At 36.5% G+C, this 19,643-nt stretch overlaps 2 protein-coding genes and 1 long non-coding RNA gene across 3 annotated transcripts; 2 read left to right on the top strand and 1 right to left on the bottom strand.

The window, feature by feature from the left end:
* Positions 1 to 258: 258 nt before the first annotated feature.
* LOC145635616 (uncharacterized) lies at positions 259 to 7,301 on the bottom strand. Its single transcript, XM_081686928.1, has 7 exons — positions 6,983 to 7,301; positions 6,371 to 6,735; positions 5,981 to 6,166; positions 4,810 to 4,908; positions 4,434 to 4,505; positions 4,204 to 4,317; positions 259 to 1,783 (listed from the first exon to the last, which is right to left on the bottom strand). The coding sequence occupies exons 1-7, from the start codon at positions 7,197 to 7,199 to the stop codon at positions 506 to 508; spliced, it is 2,331 nt and encodes a 776-aa protein (XP_081543054.1). The 5' UTR covers positions 7,200 to 7,301; the 3' UTR covers positions 259 to 505.
* A 389-nt stretch (positions 7,302 to 7,690) lies between these two features.
* LOC145634306 (uncharacterized) lies at positions 7,691 to 8,610 on the top strand. The gene is made up of 3 exons (XR_014113396.1): positions 7,691 to 7,710; positions 7,854 to 7,889; positions 8,517 to 8,610. It is a non-coding gene; the product is annotated as an uncharacterized LOC145634306 (long non-coding RNA).
* A 1,977-nt stretch (positions 8,611 to 10,587) lies between these two features.
* On the top strand, positions 10,588 to 17,449 carry LOC145635614 (sodium/pyruvate cotransporter BASS2, chloroplastic-like). Its single transcript, XM_081686927.1, has 13 exons — positions 10,588 to 10,887; positions 11,019 to 11,115; positions 12,006 to 12,135; positions 12,254 to 12,295; positions 12,449 to 12,562; positions 12,662 to 12,724; positions 13,228 to 13,355; positions 14,717 to 14,798; positions 15,383 to 15,434; positions 15,974 to 16,071; positions 16,164 to 16,322; positions 16,833 to 16,922; positions 17,017 to 17,449. The coding sequence occupies exons 1-13, from the start codon at positions 10,776 to 10,778 to the stop codon at positions 17,092 to 17,094; spliced, it is 1,245 nt and encodes a 414-aa protein (XP_081543053.1). The 5' UTR covers positions 10,588 to 10,775; the 3' UTR covers positions 17,095 to 17,449.
* Positions 17,450 to 19,643: the final 2,194 nt, after the last annotated feature.

The raw sequence follows: 19,643 nt of genomic DNA, 5'->3' as shown, positions 1-19,643 counted from the left end.
TCATATGGAACTGGTTGTGTCAGGGCAATAGGGCAACTACCAACTCGTGACAAACTGCTCCCACCTAAGCCACAAACGCCCTCATTTTGGCGCTGCTAGGTTAGTTCCATAGCGCTTCCCTGCGCACAACATATCACCCAAGCCACTCTCGTATAAAACAAGTGAGATGCTCTACTCTCTCCTTAGCCTCTAACCGGGTCTTTGAGTGAAGGTGAGAAAAATAAAACCGGCAGTAATATCAGAAAGTAATCTCTCAGGTAAAGAAAATGATAAACCCTTATACATAGAAGTTAATTTAATTTTGTCAAATGGGTTTCAGGTTCCAACATCCCTAATATCCTAGCTAATGAAAGAACACAAAATTGCCAGTTTCTCTTAAAACTCTACTTGCTAGGGAATACTACGAGTCCTCTCAACAGCAGAAAACTACAACTAATTGTAATTGATAGGATCAGCAAATGCTTCCTTACATCGAATCAGCATCATCACAGTTTTATATATAAAATTATCGAGGTGCAGTGTACACCTGCTGGGATGCATCATACTGTGGATAACCAGGCTGAGGCTGGGGTGACAGGGTTTTTCCATAAGCAACAGGAGCGCCAGCAGGAGCAGTAGCATAACCACCAGATTGAGGGGCCACTGCCGACTGGTCATAACCAGTTTGAGTTGGAGCTGGTTGAGCATAGCCTTGAGCCACTGCAGGTGTGGCACTGTAGGCTTGTTGTCCCGCCGCTGCAGCATAGGCTGATGGGTCTACTTGGCCCTGATACCCATAGGTTGCGGCACTAGCAGCTGCAGCTGCAGCTGCAGCTGCAGCTGCAGCTTGATCATTGTAGCTCGCTTGTGCAGTTTGTGGATATTGACCATAACCGGTGGTTGATCCAGCAGTTTGAGCATAACCAGTGGCTTGCTGCCCATAAGCAGGAACAGGCTGGGCCGCTTGCTGAGGGTAGCCTGCTGCAGCAGGTTGGGGTTGACTATAGCCATCGTTTGCTACAGGAGCAGAACCATAAGGTGCTTGTGGATATTGCTGCTGTGGAGGCATGTTTTGAGCATAAGGCTGAGCTGCAGAAACAGGAGCTTGGTAAGGTGTATCTACTGCAGGCTGACTTGCTGCTTGAGGGGCATAACCCTGAGGGGGGGCACCCTGCGATGGCATGCCGTAGGGTGGTGGCCTATTGTATTGCTGTTGAGGTGCATAGCCTTGTGGTGCATACCCTTGTCCAGCATAAGGCTGCTGCTGCTGCTGCATTGGTGCCTGTGCATCATACTTCGGCTCTCCATACCCATGACCATAACTTTGAGCAGGTGGTGCAGTTTGGGAGTAAGGAGTAGGGTGAGCATATTCTGCGCCTCGAGGCTGGGGGTAATTGTAATTTGCTTGAGAATGAGGTGGTGCCATCGATGGTGGGCCTGATGCATGATGACCTGGCATGTGTGTAGAGTGTGGAGCAGATGCCGGAGCATTTGCTCCATGTCCTCCTTGTCCGTAATAATCATATCCACCGCTATGAGAAGGTGGTCCTTGAGCTGGTGGTCTTTGCTCCCAAGAACCAAAGCCGCTTCTTGGAGGGCCCTGTGGAGGATAATTTCCATAAGGCTGAGGTGGGTATTGCTGATTTTGAGAAGGATAAGGACCTCGCTGGTGATAGTCGTATGGCATGGACTGACCGCCATGAGGGCCACGGCCACCCCATTGAGGACCACCGCCAGGTACACGAGGACGATAACCCTGCTGGTTATAGCTATTGCTAGAGAATTGTGATGGCCTCCCAGGCATCTAGGAAAATTGAGAAGAAAGAATTAATAGTTTATATATATTCATAAAACCAAGGTCTTAATACATAGACATTGAAAATTGCTTAAAAACCATAATAATAGCAAATTACCAAGACATATATCAGAACTGAAAATAAATAAGTACGATAAAATAGGCCACATCCCAGAATCAGAAACTAAAGAGCATGAAGCAACAGCAATGGCAGAATTCAAGAAACTAAACAGGAATGAAAATCACCTGGACAGGAAATGGTAAAACCTACAACAATTATTTATATTTTATAGCATGAAAAGTAAACACAAGATACAAAAAAAAAGCGTGCAATGGCATGCCTTCATAACTGAATTTCTCAAAAGAACCCTCCATGTACAACAATACGCAAATAATTGATACATAAACAACTATCAGTTGTAGCATAATGACAAGCTCTGACATCCGTGAGACAAAACCATGAAAATATCAACACAACAAGAGTTGAAAAAAGTAGACGTATTCTCCACTGCTTATTACTTTGAGTAACTTACTATGATGAAGGCATGAACACTACTAGCAGAAAATCAAAGATTCATTCAAAGCAGTGATAGCAGCAAGCTGGGCCCAAACATAGAGGAAATAATTAAAAAGAAAATACATTTCTATACACTAAAATCTGCATGCCTTGCATTCTTCAAGTATTTGTCTGATACATATGATAAAATACATACATCCACAATCTGAGAAAAGGAAAAGTGAAAAGATAACAGGTGAAACATTCAGATCTTTCATATATAATGGAACTTGTATTTCAAAACTCTCATCCATACAAACAGGAAGATCATCAGTCAGAATTGCTTTCTATTAATACATGTTTAAGTACATGTGGCACCATAGAACACTGAGGTCTACATAACATTCTCTTGGTAAAAATCATTGTTTCCAGTTTCTAAGTCTCAAAGCAATCTTACCAACTAGTAAAATCCAGCAATGGCGAGACTTAACGCCTGATACCTCTCTTCGGTGGATGACACTGAAATTTGGTTGCCTACTGATACACCAAGAAACGAATGCTGACCGCATTTGGAAGGCAATAGCCATATCTGCATTTTTAAAGCCAACCAGTTCGCAGTCGGAACTTTTTAACATATGAATGGAATACAAGATTTTTCCAGTTGCATCAAGTGATCTTGGCATGGATTATGTATCATTTTTGCAGAACTCTCATAAATCTCACTCATATAGATCTCTCTCTGTAGTCAGTATAAACTACTGCATAGTGAACCACCCCCTCCTCCCAATGAAGGATCAACAAGTCAGCTATCCAAGTGCCAACTAAGATATGTATGCTACCCATCACAAACCAATGCAACCTCTTCATAGCAAAGTTAACATTCTCCCACATAACAAAAAATAAAAACGAAGAAGCTTCAAAAGCAACAACTCATGAAATCTCATAGTCTCATACCAGACTTAGAAGCTTCTAAGAAAGCAACATACTATACTGGATTAAGAGTACTACAGCACTACAACAATCATAATAAAATTCATAAGAGAAGGTTTTTTTTACTTGTATGGTAGTTTTCAAACTGAGTATAATACTAGATGTAGCAATTAGGCTCTTGCAGAGACAAATCTTCTTGATTAATTCAAATTTAAACCCCAAAAAAGAATTTTTGGAAACTATACGTGAATGTAGATGAGAGACTACAGATAGATCATTAGGTCAAAAACAATGGATTATACATACAGTGAACAAATACGATGCCAAAAGGATTGTTTCTACCATTAAGATGTACCTTCAGATATTTTATATTTTGATTGATAAGAACAGGTATATCTCTTGATGAAAACTGGATCGACCAACAAGATGTATTATAATAGTTGGCAAAAGGTAAAAAGTCAGCATGTCAAGCAAGCTTACATCAGAGGCAATTGATGTCAAGTTGTCAGCTTATATAGGCTACATAGTATGACATCCTTTAGGTGTAAAAAGCAAAAAGAAAATTAAAGCCCAGCTTCTCTCAAATGAACAAACACGAGCCTAAGGGTGCATCAGTACCAAAGCATATGTTCCAATAACTACTAAAACAGATATTTCAACTGAACGTTAAAATTAGACTCCAAAATCAATAAAACTTTGTGACATTGACAACATTAAAGGAAGCTGCCACAACAATTCATTGTGTAAATAGAAAACTATTGTTTTGGGCCAACAAGAATAACAGGTTCAAGAGTGACATGCTATCCTAAATTAATATGAAACACTAGTATCAGAAGTGCCAGCCATACATAATCTTAGCTCATAAAATCATAATGATGTAGATATGTAGACAGAACAGAAACCACACTCGAACCTAGGTTATTGAACCAAAAACACCCAAAACAAAGATAGAAGCTCCTAAATAATTATGTAAACAATATATTTAGATCATGGCCATAAATACCTGATTCATAACTTCCTTTATGAGTTCCCGGGCCACTTCCAACTGTTTCTTGTCACCAGTAACTTTCACCTTTTTCTCTTTAGATTGATCCCCAGGAAGATTTTGTGGTATCAACTACAAGCAACAATTAGAGGTACAGTTAAGAAAACTGCTATTTTATTGGAGATACAAATTATCAGAATAAGATATGATTAGTCAGTACATTCATCCATTATGTATATGTGAGGTACCTGGATGCGTGCACCAGATCTTGTCTGCAGATTCCTAATAGTCTCTCCGCCCCTGCCTATGATTAAACCAACCTGCATGACAAAAATGAGGATTCAATTAGAAAGCAAGAATCCCAGGCTCCCAGCAAATTTGAGACAGTTTGACACGAGAAAATTCAAAGATTTTTTAAGAGTTCAATTACAATATGCTACCTTTTTAGTTTAATTTCAGGTAGGCTTATTAAACTAGAGTTATCACATTTTAGCTATTTAGATTTCACAGGCTATTATTTCCCAATCTCAGCTTTCGACAACTCAAAATTGAAATCTTTTATATAGATTATTCATCTTAAAGTAGTTACACAGTGAAAAAAAAAAAGTGTAAAGCTTTATTTACTTTGTCAGCAGGAACAGGTATCTCAATTTCTAATGATCCAGAAGTAATAGCAGCAGTAAAACCTCTAGCCACAAGGGATGGTGAGCCCCCAGCATCAGCCTGCAAACAAAAATACATAAAGAGTTCAAATAATAATGTTTTAAAAAAAAACCACAAATATGAGAGGGAGCGCATAAAGAAGACCCATAGCAACTAGACACATGGACAAACTACAATTAGTCTTAAACTTTCATTTATTGTCAACTTCCAACAGGTGAGACCAACCATTCTCTGGCTTAAGACGGACTGAATTTAAACAGCCTTGCGAAATTGTCTCAGCTACTAATCTACGGAACAGCATTCAGTGGTCATCACATATCATATTAAAGCCAACACAACATCCTTATCCAGCCTAAAGATGGGGCTTCTATGAATATAGTAATGCCATAGTAGGTGCATTATCACGACTAAATGCAACTTTCTACAGTTCCAATTTTGAGCTAAATTGATCAATACAACCTCTAAAAACAAATATAAGGCCTTGTTATTTTCATCTTCAAATACCAGGAAAAAATTGCATCAGTTCAGGTAACTTCAATGAAGTACAAGGGCTTCCAAGTTCAACTATGCTATTCCTTAACCGCAAAGCAAGGAAATTCTAAGTGATCACATGTCATCCCTCTCTAAAGATGACAAGGCTCTGCATCCTTGATGATGTAACTTCAGCAATCACTTCCTATAATAAAAATGACTCTACAAAAACTTGAACCCACAACTTTTTTTATTTGACATGTAAAGAACTTAAACGCTAATCTATACTCGATTTTAATGCTATGTGGTATCTATCTAATCGAACACGCCTATAATATAAATATATTGTATCTAAATTCTACAAGATACAAATAAATAAATAAATAAATAATCCATTAATTACATTCACAACTGATCATCAATAATAATTTTATTTATAATCAAATAATTCACCTTGTACATATTCAACAATATTTCTGAGTTCAGAAAAATTAATAATACATTGCATACTATCACCGAGGGATGCAGCACTTGGTTAGAGGGCATGGAGGGAGAAGATCTTAGTTGGCAACAAAACTAAAAAAAACATGGTAGAAATAAAAATAAAATAATAAAAAAACTCAAACAAAGGAAAACATAATAATCTTTGCAACAACCATACCTCTGCTATAACATCTTTTATCAGACTTTCGGCCTTGTTTAAACTTTGAAGTGTCCCCTCAAGTTCAACCGGCCTAGTTGCAGATCGCGGATCAGCTTCTGCATCTCTTGTGATCTGAATTTTGGCCCCTGAATTCAGCTGTAGATACTTTATTGTATCTCCAGACTTTCCAATAAGAACTCCAACCTGAAACATTGCAGAATCATAATTGAAATTCATCACCAAATTAACTGCTCTCAATCACTCCTACTAAAGTTGAATACTCTTTTAGGTAAAATTAAGAAATAATGACCAATTTCATTCCAGTAATACTAAAACATGATCACTCATTCCAGTCAAATAATACAGAGTAAGCAATAAACGCTACAAAGAAAAGCTACTCAAAGTCACCTTATTATTCGGAATCTCAATCCTCCGAGTCATGCTCTTACTGCCAGAATCAGTATATTTTTGCTCAGCCGCAACATCACCTTGTTCTCCACCTTCAGTGGCAGTCGTTTCCGCACCTTCATTCGGAACATTCTTAGAGGAAGGTATTTCAGCATCCTTCTCTTCCGAATCACCATCTTTGGCATCAACTTGTTCCTCACCCTCAGCAACCGCGGTTTCCGTTTCAGGAACCACCTCTTTAGTGCCTTCCTCGCCACCTTCCCGATCATCATTAGCCGCTTCGGTACTCTCAACAGCTACCTCGGTTTCGGCGTCCACCACAGCATTCCCATTCTCCTCCTCCGGCTTGTGTCCGTTCTCACTTGCTGTATTTCCCAAACAACGTATAAGACATCAATGTCAAAAACATCAATTCCAAAATAAATGAGCATATTACATACTATAAATTCTAATAACATCATCAAATTCAGAACAAAATAACATAGATTAAATTAATTTCCTAAACAATCTGCTATTGATCATCATCAATGTCAAAATTACATATCAAAAAAAATTCCTCAACACGAAACAAAAGCAATAAAGAGAAAAAAAAAAAAAAAAAAAAAAGCAAACCTAAAGAATCAGGTTGTTCATCCAAACGAAGACGTTTAGAAGGTTCTTCGCCGCCATTTTCAGCGTCAACAGTCTCCTTGTGTTCGCCGTCAAGCTCGGCAGTAGAATCAGGCGCCGCTTCGTCAAGAGAAGGTTCCTCCATATCTTCGAGCTTACGTTTGTGGTGGTGATCGATAGGAGCTTCAGAGAGCACAGCAACAACCTCTTCTTCCGCCATTGACGGATCTTGAAGAACAAAAATGGAGGAAGATTTTAGGGAGGAGAGAGAATTAGGGTTTACAGAGGTTAGGAAGAAGATAGAGAGAGAAGAAGAGGATTGCGTCAGTAGGTAGAGTGGAGTTATTTATGCTTTTATATTTATGATAAAACTTTAAAATAAAAATAAAATGAGATATTTTCAGTGACATGTAAGAGAAATGGGCTATTGTTGGTCTTGGACTCTTGGGTATTATATGGGCTCATTGTGGTGTAGTTGTGATTTTGAGGTTCCTAAATTGGAATAGGTCTATGGTAGACCCTGGTCCATCTAAAATAGGTGGACCACCAGCACAAACACACTACAAATAACGCGGCCCAAACTCTCGTTTCTTTCTTTCCTCTCCAACAAAACTGACATAACATTAAATATGAACATTCACTCTTTCAAAGGCTGAAAAATTCTCGTTTCTCTCTCCTCTGCAAATTCGAGCATAGCCATGGATGAAAAAGCAAGAAACCAATGCAGAAAGGTAAATAAAATTTCTAAATCTATACTTTCTTTAAATTTCTTTGAATTTGCAATTATTCGTTCGTAGTTTTTATAATTTGTTAACATTTCATTCGTAGTTTTTGTAAATTGTGTATAATTTCTGAACAATTTTCACATTTTTAGGGACCCAAATTCTTCTAATAGTGATGAAGATAAATTGTAAGTAAACTTAAACCCTATATAATTGTTGAATTTTGAAATTAAATGATGAAAACCCTAAGTTATTTGAACAGGACAATTTCTCAAATCCGAAACAAAATGAAGAAGAAATTGGATATAACAAGTCAAATTGTTGATCCAAAGATTTTAAAAGAGATAGACAAACAACATTCAGAAAATGGAGAAACCAGATAAATCATAGGATTCATAGGTTCAAATATTTTGTGTTTTTAGTTCATATAATTCGTGATTGTTGTTCAAATGATTTGTGGTTTTAGTTCATATAATATGTAATTACCGTTCAAATATTTTTGTGGTTTTAGTTCATATATTTCGTGAATACTGTTCAAAAATTGATATTGTTATTTTTTAAACTAGGAAACATTTATTTTATAAGTTCAAATATTTTGTGTTTTTAGTTCATATAATTCGTGATTACTGTTCAAATATATTGTGGTTCTAGTTCATATAATTTGTGATTAATATTCAAATATTTTGTGGTTTTAGTTCACATAATTTGTTATTACTGTTCAAATGTTTTATGGTTTTAGTTCATATAATTTGTGATTCCTGTTCAAATTTTGATATTGTTATTTTTTAATCCAAGAAGCATTTGTTTTAATATAGCAACCAATCTGAACTTCAACCCAAATCCACCAATCCAAGAAGCTGAGAATCAAACTCAAAAGGAGGCTGAGAATCAAGCTAAAAAGGAAACTCAAAAGAAGACTGAGAATCAAGCTAAAAAGAAAGCTCAACAGAAGGCTAAGAAAGAGTCTCAAAAGAAGAAGGTTCAAAAGAAGAAAGAAAATGTTCAGAAGAAGAGAGAGGAAGTTCAGAAGAGTGAAATTAAGGAGAAAAAAAAAAGAAAAAGAAGAGATAATGTTGATGATTCTTTGATCTAGACAATGTTGTGGATCTAAATTATGATCGAAAAAGAAGTAAAAAAAACAGATTAAATAGGGAAGAGGGATCTTATAAAGAAGGGAAAAAAAATTAAGATGGCGGGATTTGAAGAACAAGGAGAAGTTGTGTTTAATTAAGAGAAGAGTGTGTTTAATGTCTGGTCCACATAGGATAGGTGGACCAGGGTCTATGTAAGAATTTGTACCTAAATTGTGAGCACATTTTGACCGGACATGTTAATCAATTGGCTAGATCTTGTGTGTAGCTTCAATAATAATTAATCGGTTGAAGCTTAAAATAGGAGTACTCATGTAGATTTGAAGATTAAATCGGTTGAAGCTTAAGCCTGTTCTTATTAACTGAACTTATTAGAGCTAAACTAAACTAAACTTATTAGAGTTTAATATGGTTTGAAATGAATTTCAAAACAATATGAAATGGGTTTGGGCAACCCGAACAAGGAAGAGGAGAGTTTGGTCCACAAGCTAGCGTAAGAGCTTCTATACTAAAACCAATTTAGCAATAATAGAGGTTACTCCTTTACCTTATAAAGTAAAAACACCTCTTCTCTTTCTTCAATGTGGGGCACTCACTAGTGGAATATAATGGGTTTCAACATGATGTTTAAAGTTATGTTACATTAACAAATGTGATAAATATAAAGAGAGACAAAACGTATCAGAACTAAAAAAATAAATTCATGAGAGAATGAAATTAAGAACTGAAGTGAAAAAATTGGAGCCGACTTAAAGTGAAATTAAGTTGTACAGAATATGCCCAAGTTTGTGTCTGTTGACACCGAAATTTCGTTAATTATTAGGTGTCAAGATATATGTAAATAAGGAGATAATATAAAAAATTATAAGATATTTATCTTCTGAATCTCATAGATTATCTTTTAATCTACGACTCTCTATATAAAGAGGGTCGAATCTAGGGTTTAATGAGGCTCAGATGAAATGAGTCACAAAGACCCCATCTCCTCCCTACTAGTAAACATTGTAGGTCTATAGTATGGAATAAGCTGACAAGGCCCCGTACTATAAACAAATATCAAACTCTAGCCCTTTGGAGAGAGGAATCAAGAGATCTACGAGAGTTGTAACCCCACAAATTATAGGTTTGAATTTTTATGGTTTACAAATTGGCACGCTCGGTGGGACAATTTTCGCTCTTCATCTCCACTCTTCAAGTATCAAAATTCGTAGAAATAATGGAGGCATGTCAAATTTGCTTTCAAATTCTACAAAAATTTCGAGACCAAGTTGCATCCGATATCAAATCTCCACAACAGGTCTCGAGGGGGTATTTGTTGACACCGAAATTTCGTTAATTATTAGGTGTCAAGATATATGTAAATAAGGAGATAATATCAAAAATCTCCCTACTACTAAATATTGTAGGTCTATAGTATGGAATAAGCCGACAAGGCCCCGTACTCTAAACAAATATCAAACTCTAGCCCTTTGGAGAGAGGAATCAAGAGATCTACAAGAGTTGTAACCCCACAAATTATCAATAAAATAATTGTTCCCGTATATTTTTCTACCTCTTTAATTATGTATTGCAAGTTTGAATTTTTATGGTTTAAAGTGCCATTAGCCAAAAAGTTCAAGTACAAGAATTTGCCTCTTTTGTTGCCAGACCTTAGGTAGATCAAACTATCAAAGATAGTGATTTTAGCAAATCAAGGACCAGATTCACAAGTTTTATTAAAATCATAACTCTCCGATTTTGATAGTCCAAGTTGTAATCTTCAGATGACTCTTAGCCTCCTTATTTGTGGTTCTCCAGTGTCCTCGTTATCTCAAAATCTCCCATTTTAACGTTTTGCAACTCTCTTTACTCCTGTTTACCCCACCAATAATTTCCCAACTTGGCAAAAATAGCATGATACCCTAAACCTCCCTCTAAAACCCATCATCTTGCTTGTTTTTATTTGGGTTTTTTCTTATCTCTGAGAAAATTTGAATCATTTCAATGGCGTCTATGTCAAGATGCGTGTTAAAAGACTGTAAATTTCAGCTTAATGATGCTGTTTATTACAGACCCAATTCTTGTTTTTCTTCAAGAAATGTCCAATCTCATTTGGGTATGTTTGATTTCTGGAAAATGTCTTGCTTCATTTTATTAATTTTGGGTTGTTCTTATTTGCTTTGGAATTTGCAAGTTATGATTTATTATGTTGTAATATAATGTAATTTGAGTTGTTTTGATCAACAGATTTTAGACATGGATTATCTTCACTTGAAACTCAAATGACTTGTCTTGCTACTTCCCAAAAGAAGTCATTGAATCCTATTGTTGTTCACCCTTCAAGGTATTCTTCTATGCTGTGAAAATTATGTAAGCTTTGATGAAAAGAAAATACAAGGGTCCTATAATTTGAGGATTGTAAATTATTGAGTATTTGAGGATTGTAAATTGTAGTATATTGATTATTTGTTGTGCAACCAACTAACCTTATGCTAATGTAAGATGTGGTCCTGTTTTTGGAGGTTGTTGTTTGGAACCTTAGTTTTTTGAGCTTGCAATGTACTTTGTTTTTGGAATGTGAATCTTATTGGGATGACATGATGTCATTTGAGGGTGAAGATATGGAGAAAATGGTGTTTGTATATGAGATTGATCATGAATTGCATATTACTACCCTATTGGAGACCGGATTTTGCTTGAGATTATATATTGAAGGAGTAAAATGTTGTTGTTGTGGGCATTGATTTGCTTCATGTTCCAATATTAGAAATTTAATGCACGTTTTAAATTTTTTTTAAAAAAAAAAAAAAAAAATCAATCATCTACTTTTTTTTTTTCCCTTTTTTTTTTTTTTTTTTGTTTTTTTTGGCTTTTTTATCTGTCTTGAAATTATGCATTGACTTTATCTGTAAAAGTTTTTCTTTTTTGGACGGTGATCGTCTCACAAAAAGATTCAAAACAGTAAGAGCTTTTACAAACAGAGGGGAAGTATCTCATTTTCGTAGCATTATCTATCTTTGTCTTGGTTGAATTTTGTTATCCATAGTGTTTACATCAATGCTTTAGTTAAATATCATAAGCTTTTTTTTTTTTGAATAGCAAGTATCATTAGCTTGATAAAGGTTGAAATTTGTAAAATAGCAGGCTGCCATTTGATTTACATTAAGGACTGGCCTTGAATTTGAGTGTTCTGTTCTTGCACTTGTTACCGTTATGACACTTGATTGGCTGCAGGTGTAGGAGTTCCTTATTTCTGTGCAAGGCAGCAACAGACTACTCTGGAGATGTTCCCAGCAGTGTCGTAAAGGAAATGAGTCAGTATGAGAAGATTATTGAGGGTTTGACAACTTTGTTTCCTGTCTGGGTATGTCTTATTGGGTGTATATATAGCTATATGTTTGTGACATTTATTTAATTTCTTTCAAAAAAATGATGTTAAATTGATCGAATACTTGACTGTGGTTGTGCAATCTATTACACAGGTCATACTGGGAACACTTATTGGCATCTATAAACCTGCTGCGGTAAACTTGCTAAATTCACTGTCTTGTGCTACTTTAGTACTGTTAAGGCATAAATGTAATTATTAATGTAGTACAAGTATAATTTTGTATAGTGACTGTTATGGGGTTTCTCTATATTTTTAATAGTGACCTTTATTGGGGTTTCTCCTGCAGGTAACTTGGTTAGAAACAGATCTTTTTACTCTTGGTTTGGGTTTCCTCATGCTTTCAATGGGATTGACTTTAACATTTGATGATTTTAAACGGTGTTTGCGGAATCCATGGACTGTAAGAATAATTTTCATTTCATTCAAGCATCTATAATTACTTTTAGGATGTAAACGGTGGTAACCAATCTAATCCCCCCCCCCCTCTCTCAATTTGCAGGTCGGAGTTGGTTTCTTAGCACAATATATGATCAAGCCTATGCTAGGGTTCTTAATTGCATTGGTACGTCTAGATCCACATTCCAAGTATCTGATGCCCTTCTATAGGTTTTATAAAACTCACTTTCTAAGGATGGTGTATTATGATGATAAATGAATCTGCTTTTAGATGAAACAAAATCGAAATATGATAGCAATTTTACTTGGTGTATACATGTTATTGATTGTTGAATGAGTTCTGTAATATGTATTTGCAAACCGCTTCTTGCAATGAGTTATTTCACATGGCAGGTGTGCCTTATTGCATTGTTTATATCAAGCTACTGTGGTATCTATCAATTATGTCGATTTTAAGATACCTTATACTCGATGTTTGTGAGACCTTATTTATGAAGTGATTTTGGTTTATATAAATTTTTGTAACCTCAGGATTTTATAATACTGTTGTTTATTCTTCCTAATAGTGAGTCTGTGTTATTAGATTGAGGGAGTGTATTCCCATAAGATATTGGTTTAATAAACACAATATAAGCTACTTTCACTGATTGTCATTGATCTCTTGTACAGACTTTGAAATTGTCCGCACCTCTTGCGACTGGTCTGATTCTTGTTTCATGCTGCCCTGGAGGCCAGGCATCAAATGTTGCAACCTATATATCAAAAGGAAATGTTGCACTCTCAGTTCTTATGACAACGTAAGTTCAGTTTGTTTATGTACCTGGGGAGCGTTTTGAGCTTGAGAAAGATCTGTGGGATAAACCTGTATTATGAATAAGCTTTAGGACATAAGTTGAGTCTGCATTTGGTTAAGTATTACTTAATAATACTTGTAAATTATGTTGACACCCAATGACATTTTTGTTTTACGATATCACACTTACACACCATGAACTTGCAGCGAGATTCTTATTTATATATAGGGAATTTTGACTTTTACCACCTTCAAATAACCACTTAATTGAATTTACCACCTCCAAAAAAAAAAAAAGATTTACTTTACCACCTCATAAAAAAATAAAACATCAGTTTTCCCACCAATCACCTCAAACTAACGGATTCCGTCCATAAATCCGTTAGTGGGGCCTACCTTGCACACGTGTCGCCATATTATTGGGTAAGCTTTAGAAAAAAAAAAACAAAAAAACAAAAAAAAAATTAAAAAAATCCCCATCCATCACCCGGTGGTTGCTGCCACCGTCGAGACCCCACCACCGGACCGACTACGACCAGCCCCACCACCTGACCGCTACGACCAGCCCCCACCACCTAACCGCTATCAGCCCCCACCACCTAACCGCTACGACCAACCCCACCACCTATTAACTACCACCGCACCGCACAGCCACAACCACCGCACCGATTTCGACCCCCTTTCCACCAATTTCCGACCTCAAAACCCTACCCACCACCTAATCACTACTACCAACCCCACCACCTAACCGCTAACACCGCATCGCACCGCACAGCCACAGCCCCCACACCGGATTTCAACCCCCTTTTCACCAATTTCCGACCTCAAAACCCTAGCCACCAAATTCCGACCACCCATATAGCCCCCCCTATTCCGACAACTCTTAAAACCCTAGCCACCACCAAATTCCGCACTCCTAAAACCCTAACCACCACCTAATTCCGACCACCTCCCTAGGTTACACCAAATTCCGACCCCTCCCTTGCCCCCACACGAAATTCCGACCAACCACGGTGTGTTAATTTCGTTGCCGGCTGGGTTGATATGGAAATCGGGGAAGATGAAGAAGAAACGTCAAAAAGGTGGGCCCTACTAACGGATTCATGGACGGAATCCGTTAGTTGGTGGTAAAATCGAATTTTTGGAAATTTTGGTGGTGGTAAAGTAAATCTTTTTTTTTTGGAGGTGGTAAATTCAATTAAGTGGTTATTTGAAGGTGGTAAAAGTCAAAATTCCCTTATATATATATACAAAAAACGATATCCTTTTAATTTCTCATTCTTTATTTAATCATTTTGATATTTTGTGATATCATTTTGGGACTATTGGATATATGCAGCTGTAACAATTTTGTGATATATGCAGGTGTTCAACCATTGGAGCTATTATTATGACTCCACTTCTCACTAAGCTTCTAGCTGGCCAACTGGTCCCTGTTGATGCAGCTGTGAGTCCACTCATGCTTAAATCATAAAATGGTTGTTTGTCTATCACAATTATTCGATTTTAAAAAAAAAAAATAATAAAAAAAAATGGTATTGTTATGGGTGTGAGAATGCTGTACTAAATGGAAGGGCCTAAGTTAACCTTGAAAGGGTAAGAAAACGGAGACAAAAATGATATATGAGGCCATAAGTCAATTAAATATTATAACTCTGTGTCTATAAAGAGAAAATTATAGGGGATAGACAAACAGGAGTCACAGGACAGAAAGAAAGTAAGGATATACAAATTACTGCCTCCGTTTTTATAGCTCTACCATTCCCTTTTATTTATATTGATAATGTAGTTATTATCACTGAGAGAAAATTAATCAATTGTTAATGTTGTTGTATTACTGAAAGAGAGAGGAGATCTAGCAATTCTTTATTATTATTTTTTTTTTTTGAATAAAGATCTAGCAATTCTTGAGCACTGGTAACTCTCATATATGAGGAGCCTTGGTTTATGAATGTTGTAAGTATGTGTGCATGCTAATTGTCGGTGTTGGTCATCACTGAGAATTTTTTTCAATTGTTTTCCTCTTTCTAGGGCCTGGCTCTGAGCACTTTCCAGGTTGTCTTGGTACCGACAATTATTGGAGGTAATTTGAAGATGGTGTTTGACCTTCTTTATCTTTTATGATAGATTTTTATTTGCAATTCATAGTATGATAGCCAATGGGCTGAAGTTCTATTGCCGAGTATGGCTAATTGGGTGTCCATGATGACATTAGCAGGGGTTTAGTGGTTCAGAAACAGCCTCTTTGCTAGTTTTGACAGGTCAAGGCTAAGTTTGCGTGCATATTTGGCCACCCTAGATCACACCTATGGCAGTAGTCATACTGCATTGTGTTGTACTTTTTATATACTAAGTCCCATCAGCATACTCATCTCAGGCATGACCTTCCCAGCCCTGCATAAAACGCTGCTATATGGTTGAGGGCCATCCCCTAAACTAATTCCCAAGTGACAAGACCTTCAGAATGACGATTGGTGTAATAACTTTCATATTAAGTAGATTAATCATTGATTTATCAAGGACCTAGAAATGAAGATTATATGGTGGCTGCTGTGACTTGTTTTGGTCCCTTTATGTATGAAAAATACACAAATCAGTTAATTGCTTTCCACTTTAATGCAGTCCTGGCGAATGAATTTTTCCCCAAGTTTACTGCAAAGATCATCACAATAACACCTCTGATTGGAGTGATCCTCACTACCTTGCTTTGTGCTAGTCCTGTAAGTTTTTCCATCATGTAATTTTATTTTTTCTTTATCTGTACCTTGATGACATCGTATAAGCCAACTCTCGTTCTATCCCTATGTCTTAGATTGGACAAGTTGCAGGTGTCCTGAAAGCACAAGGACCACAGCTGATTCTGCCAGTTGCACTCTTGCATGCTGCTGCCTTTGCAATTGGTTACTTTGTCTCCAAATTATCATTCGGTGAATCCACTTCTCGTACTATATCTATAGAATGTGGAATGCAGGCAAGTTGCTTCTCCCTTTTTCTTTGAAACTCATCTTGGACAAGTGCTATTCTTATGCCATCATGTTGTATGCTTAATATTTCAATTTGAATGCAACATACTTTATTCTTGATTTGCTGATTGACAGACGGTACATAACATGAAAATTGAATTTTGCTCCGAACTTGCTCAATACCTGAACTTACCTGAACATACTTTGTATGAAACATATTTCAATTTGCTCGAAATTAAATTTTGACTAGGGGTAAAGGGAAGGCTTCATTCTACTCACCTCAACTCCTCCTATATGAACTTACCCAAAATTGATTAGCCCAATACCTTGGCTATTTTTGGCCTTTATATGAACTGTTGACCCTAGTCTGAACTCATCTGTAGTTCTGTACCCAGTATAATACAACTAGGGCTCTTTTGTTTGGAAGAGATACTTAGGTACTTGTGATAACTCAAATCTATTCGTAAGGTGAAAAGAACTATTCTAATTAAGTTGATCTTTCTACATGCATGTTTCAGAGTTCTGCACTCGGGTTTCTGCTGGCTCAAAAACATTTCACAAACCCACTTGTTGCTGTCCCTTCTGCTGTGAGCGTGGTTTTCATGGCGGTATGAGTTTCTGTGCCAAGTCTCTATATTTTAAGTCATTGTCTATTTGTATATAGCAAACTGAGCCATTGTTCCCCTCTTTTGGCCTTTACAGGTCGGTGGTAGTGCTCTCGCTGTTTACTGGAGAAACATGCCCATTCCTGCTGATGACAAGGATGATTTCAAGGAATAGAGAAATCTATCTCATTATAAATCAGAGGAGTCTTTTTCTTTGTCGAAAATGGCCAAATCTAGGAGCCATTTTTTTTCCACATTCCATTAATTATTCCGTCGAGAATAATGAATTTTGTTTAGGTAAAAATTATTTAATTAATATTAGGTACTCGAAATCGAAATGGTGATGTTGTTCCTTTGCTTCTTCCTCCCATTCCCCTCATTGCGTTTTTAGATTTCAAAGTAGGGGGTGAAGAACAAGTTCACAACTTTCACCTCGAGATTGAAATTAAATGATATTGGAGTGTACTTCTCTTGTATTTTTGACCCATTGCTTACAAAGTTTTGTCAAATTCTAATTACGAATTTTTTAACATGTTGGTAATTTTTTTTTTCAGTAAATACCTCCAAAAAAAAAAAAAAAAACCAAAAAAAACTACTTATACAATAACAAAGCTTTAGTCCCAATGACTTGGGGTCGGTTGACATGAATCTTCATAAGGAATCGTATGGTATAAAGAAAGGACATAGCAAAATAATCACTTGAAAGAGCTTGAAAAAGGTGAGTAAAGCTATATTAGCAAATGAAAGTATATGAAAAAGAGTTCAAGAAAAAGCAAGGGAGTTTTAAAAGAAACCTAGAATAAAGTTCAAGAAAGTTTTAAAGGTGGTTTAAACGTTGGAGTAAAAAAACATAAAGGGTTGTGAAAATTTTAGGAAAGAAAAGTGCAGTTCATAAAATATTAGTGGGCTAAAATAGTAAAATAAAAAAACGAAAATAAATATAGAAAGTACATCAAAAACAACACATCATTGACGTAAATTTTCTCCCTCCATACCGCCATATCCAACACCATAGTTTTCCCAATCCCCAAAGTACTCATGTCACTCTCAATCACCTTATTCCAAGTTTTCTTAAGTCTTTCCGTACCTCTACTTTGTAATTCTTTAAGTCTCCTCACCAGAGTGGTACTTGGTCTCCTTTTTACATGGTTAAACCATCTTAAGCGATTCCCCCTCATCTTGTACTCAATCGATCTAAGCCCTATGTACTTTCTTCCTTGTTATCTTATTCATCAACCAATCCTTTATTCTATGGTTACACATCCATCGCAACATACACACCTCTGCCACATTCATCTTATGCACGTGACAATGCTTTAAGGGTCCAACATTTTGTATCATATACAAAAGCAGGCCTTATTGTCATTTGGTAGAATTTTCCCTTTAATCTATAGGATACACCGGGTTCAAATAAAAAACTCATTGCACTCTTCCAATTCACCTAACCTGCTTCGATCCTATGAGTTACATCTTAATTCTCCATCCTTTAGAAAAATAGATTCCAGGCAGACAATATTCCCATCCAAGGAGATCACCCTTACCTCATCGTTTCCCGCACCGCTAAACTTACATTCCAAATACTCTATCTTACTTCTACTCACCTTCTAGCCGCAGGACTCCAATATCTGTCTCGACAAGCTAAGTCTAACTTACTTTCCGCACCTTCTTTCGTCTCATCAATCAATACGATATCGTTAGCAAACATCATGCACCATGGTATATCATCTTGAATCAAATTCGTCAATTTTGTCCATGACTTTAGCAAAAAGAAAAGGACTAAGGGCCTGTTCCGATTGACTGAACTCAGCTGAACTGAACTGAATTGAACTGAACTGAGCTGAGCTGAACTGAACTGAATTGAACTGAACTGAGCTGAGCTGAGCTGAGCTGAACTGAACTGAACTGAATTGAATTTCAACGGAAGAGAACAGGCCCTAAGTGTAGAACCTTAATGAACTCCAATTGTAATTGAGAACTCTTTAGTCTCCCCAATGGTGGTCCGCACACTTGTGCTAGCTCCCTCATAAAAGTCCATTTTTCTAAAAATATCATCATTTTTTTATACGGTAAGATACGAGGGTGCCCCTCCTATCATCACAGGAGGGGTGGGGGTGAGGATCAAACTCTAGTCACATCGAGGGAATTGGAGGGACTAACCATCCCTCCACTCCTTGATCCTAAAAAAAAAAGTCATCATATATTTTAACTAATGTTGGATATTGTGGTGCCACGTGTTTACCCACTTTAGTATTGTCATAAATTCATAGCGATATTTTAAAATAGAATATCCATATACACGTATTTATCCACTCATATTATTGTTATAATATTTACGCGTTTCTATCTAATCCTATTATTATAATTTCCTTAAAATTAATATTTTAAAATAAGAAATTTTAGATATCATACTATCATGATGTTAAAAGGTGCTGTATTGGATCACGACGTCATTAACTCAAGTTAGGGCTAGTTCTCTTCAACTTATTTTCCGTTTAGTTCAGTTCAGCTCTAATCAGTTTAGTTCAATTCAATTCAGTTCAGTTTTATTCCTAATTTTCTTCTCTTATAAAATATTCAGTTTAGCTCAGTTCAAATGAATTCTGTAAATCAGTACAAGCCCTTAGTGGGCAATAATCCCCTAGACTTTTGGGAGGGGTAGTGAAGATTGATATTACTTGGTCCTTACTATTACAATTAGACCAATCACAATCCTTATCACTAAAT

Source organism: Chenopodium album, chromosome 6 (genome assembly GCF_948465745.1).
Source record: "Chenopodium album chromosome 6, dcCheAlbu1.1, whole genome shotgun sequence".
Taxonomy (NCBI): domain Eukaryota; kingdom Viridiplantae; phylum Streptophyta; class Magnoliopsida; order Caryophyllales; family Amaranthaceae; genus Chenopodium; species Chenopodium album.
The sequence above is the reverse complement of the archived record's forward strand: the minus strand, read 5'-3'. Positions and strand labels throughout refer to the sequence as shown.

Bases quoted from the DNA above. Each gene is read 5' to 3' on its own strand.
- LOC145635616 (XM_081686928.1), bottom strand. From the start codon at position 7,199: ATGGCGGAAGAAGAGGTTGTTGCTGTGCTCTCTGAAGCTCCTATCGAT. The intron at 6,736-6,982 runs GTTTGCTTTTTT...TGGGAAATACAG, and splicing joins TGAACAACCTGATTCTTTAG to CAAGTGAGAACGGACACAAG. The intron at 4,506-4,809 runs GTAAATAAAGCT...TTTGTCATGCAG, and splicing joins TACCTGTTCCTGCTGACAAA to GTTGGTTTAATCATAGGCAG.
- LOC145635614 (XM_081686927.1), top strand. From the start codon at position 10,776: ATGGCGTCTATGTCAAGATGCGTGTTAAAAGACTGTAAATTTCAGCTT. The intron at 12,136-12,253 runs GTATGTCTTATT...TCTATTACACAG, and splicing joins CAACTTTGTTTCCTGTCTGG to GTCATACTGGGAACACTTAT. The intron at 16,072-16,163 runs GTAAGTTTTTCC...CCTATGTCTTAG, and splicing joins CCTTGCTTTGTGCTAGTCCT to ATTGGACAAGTTGCAGGTGT.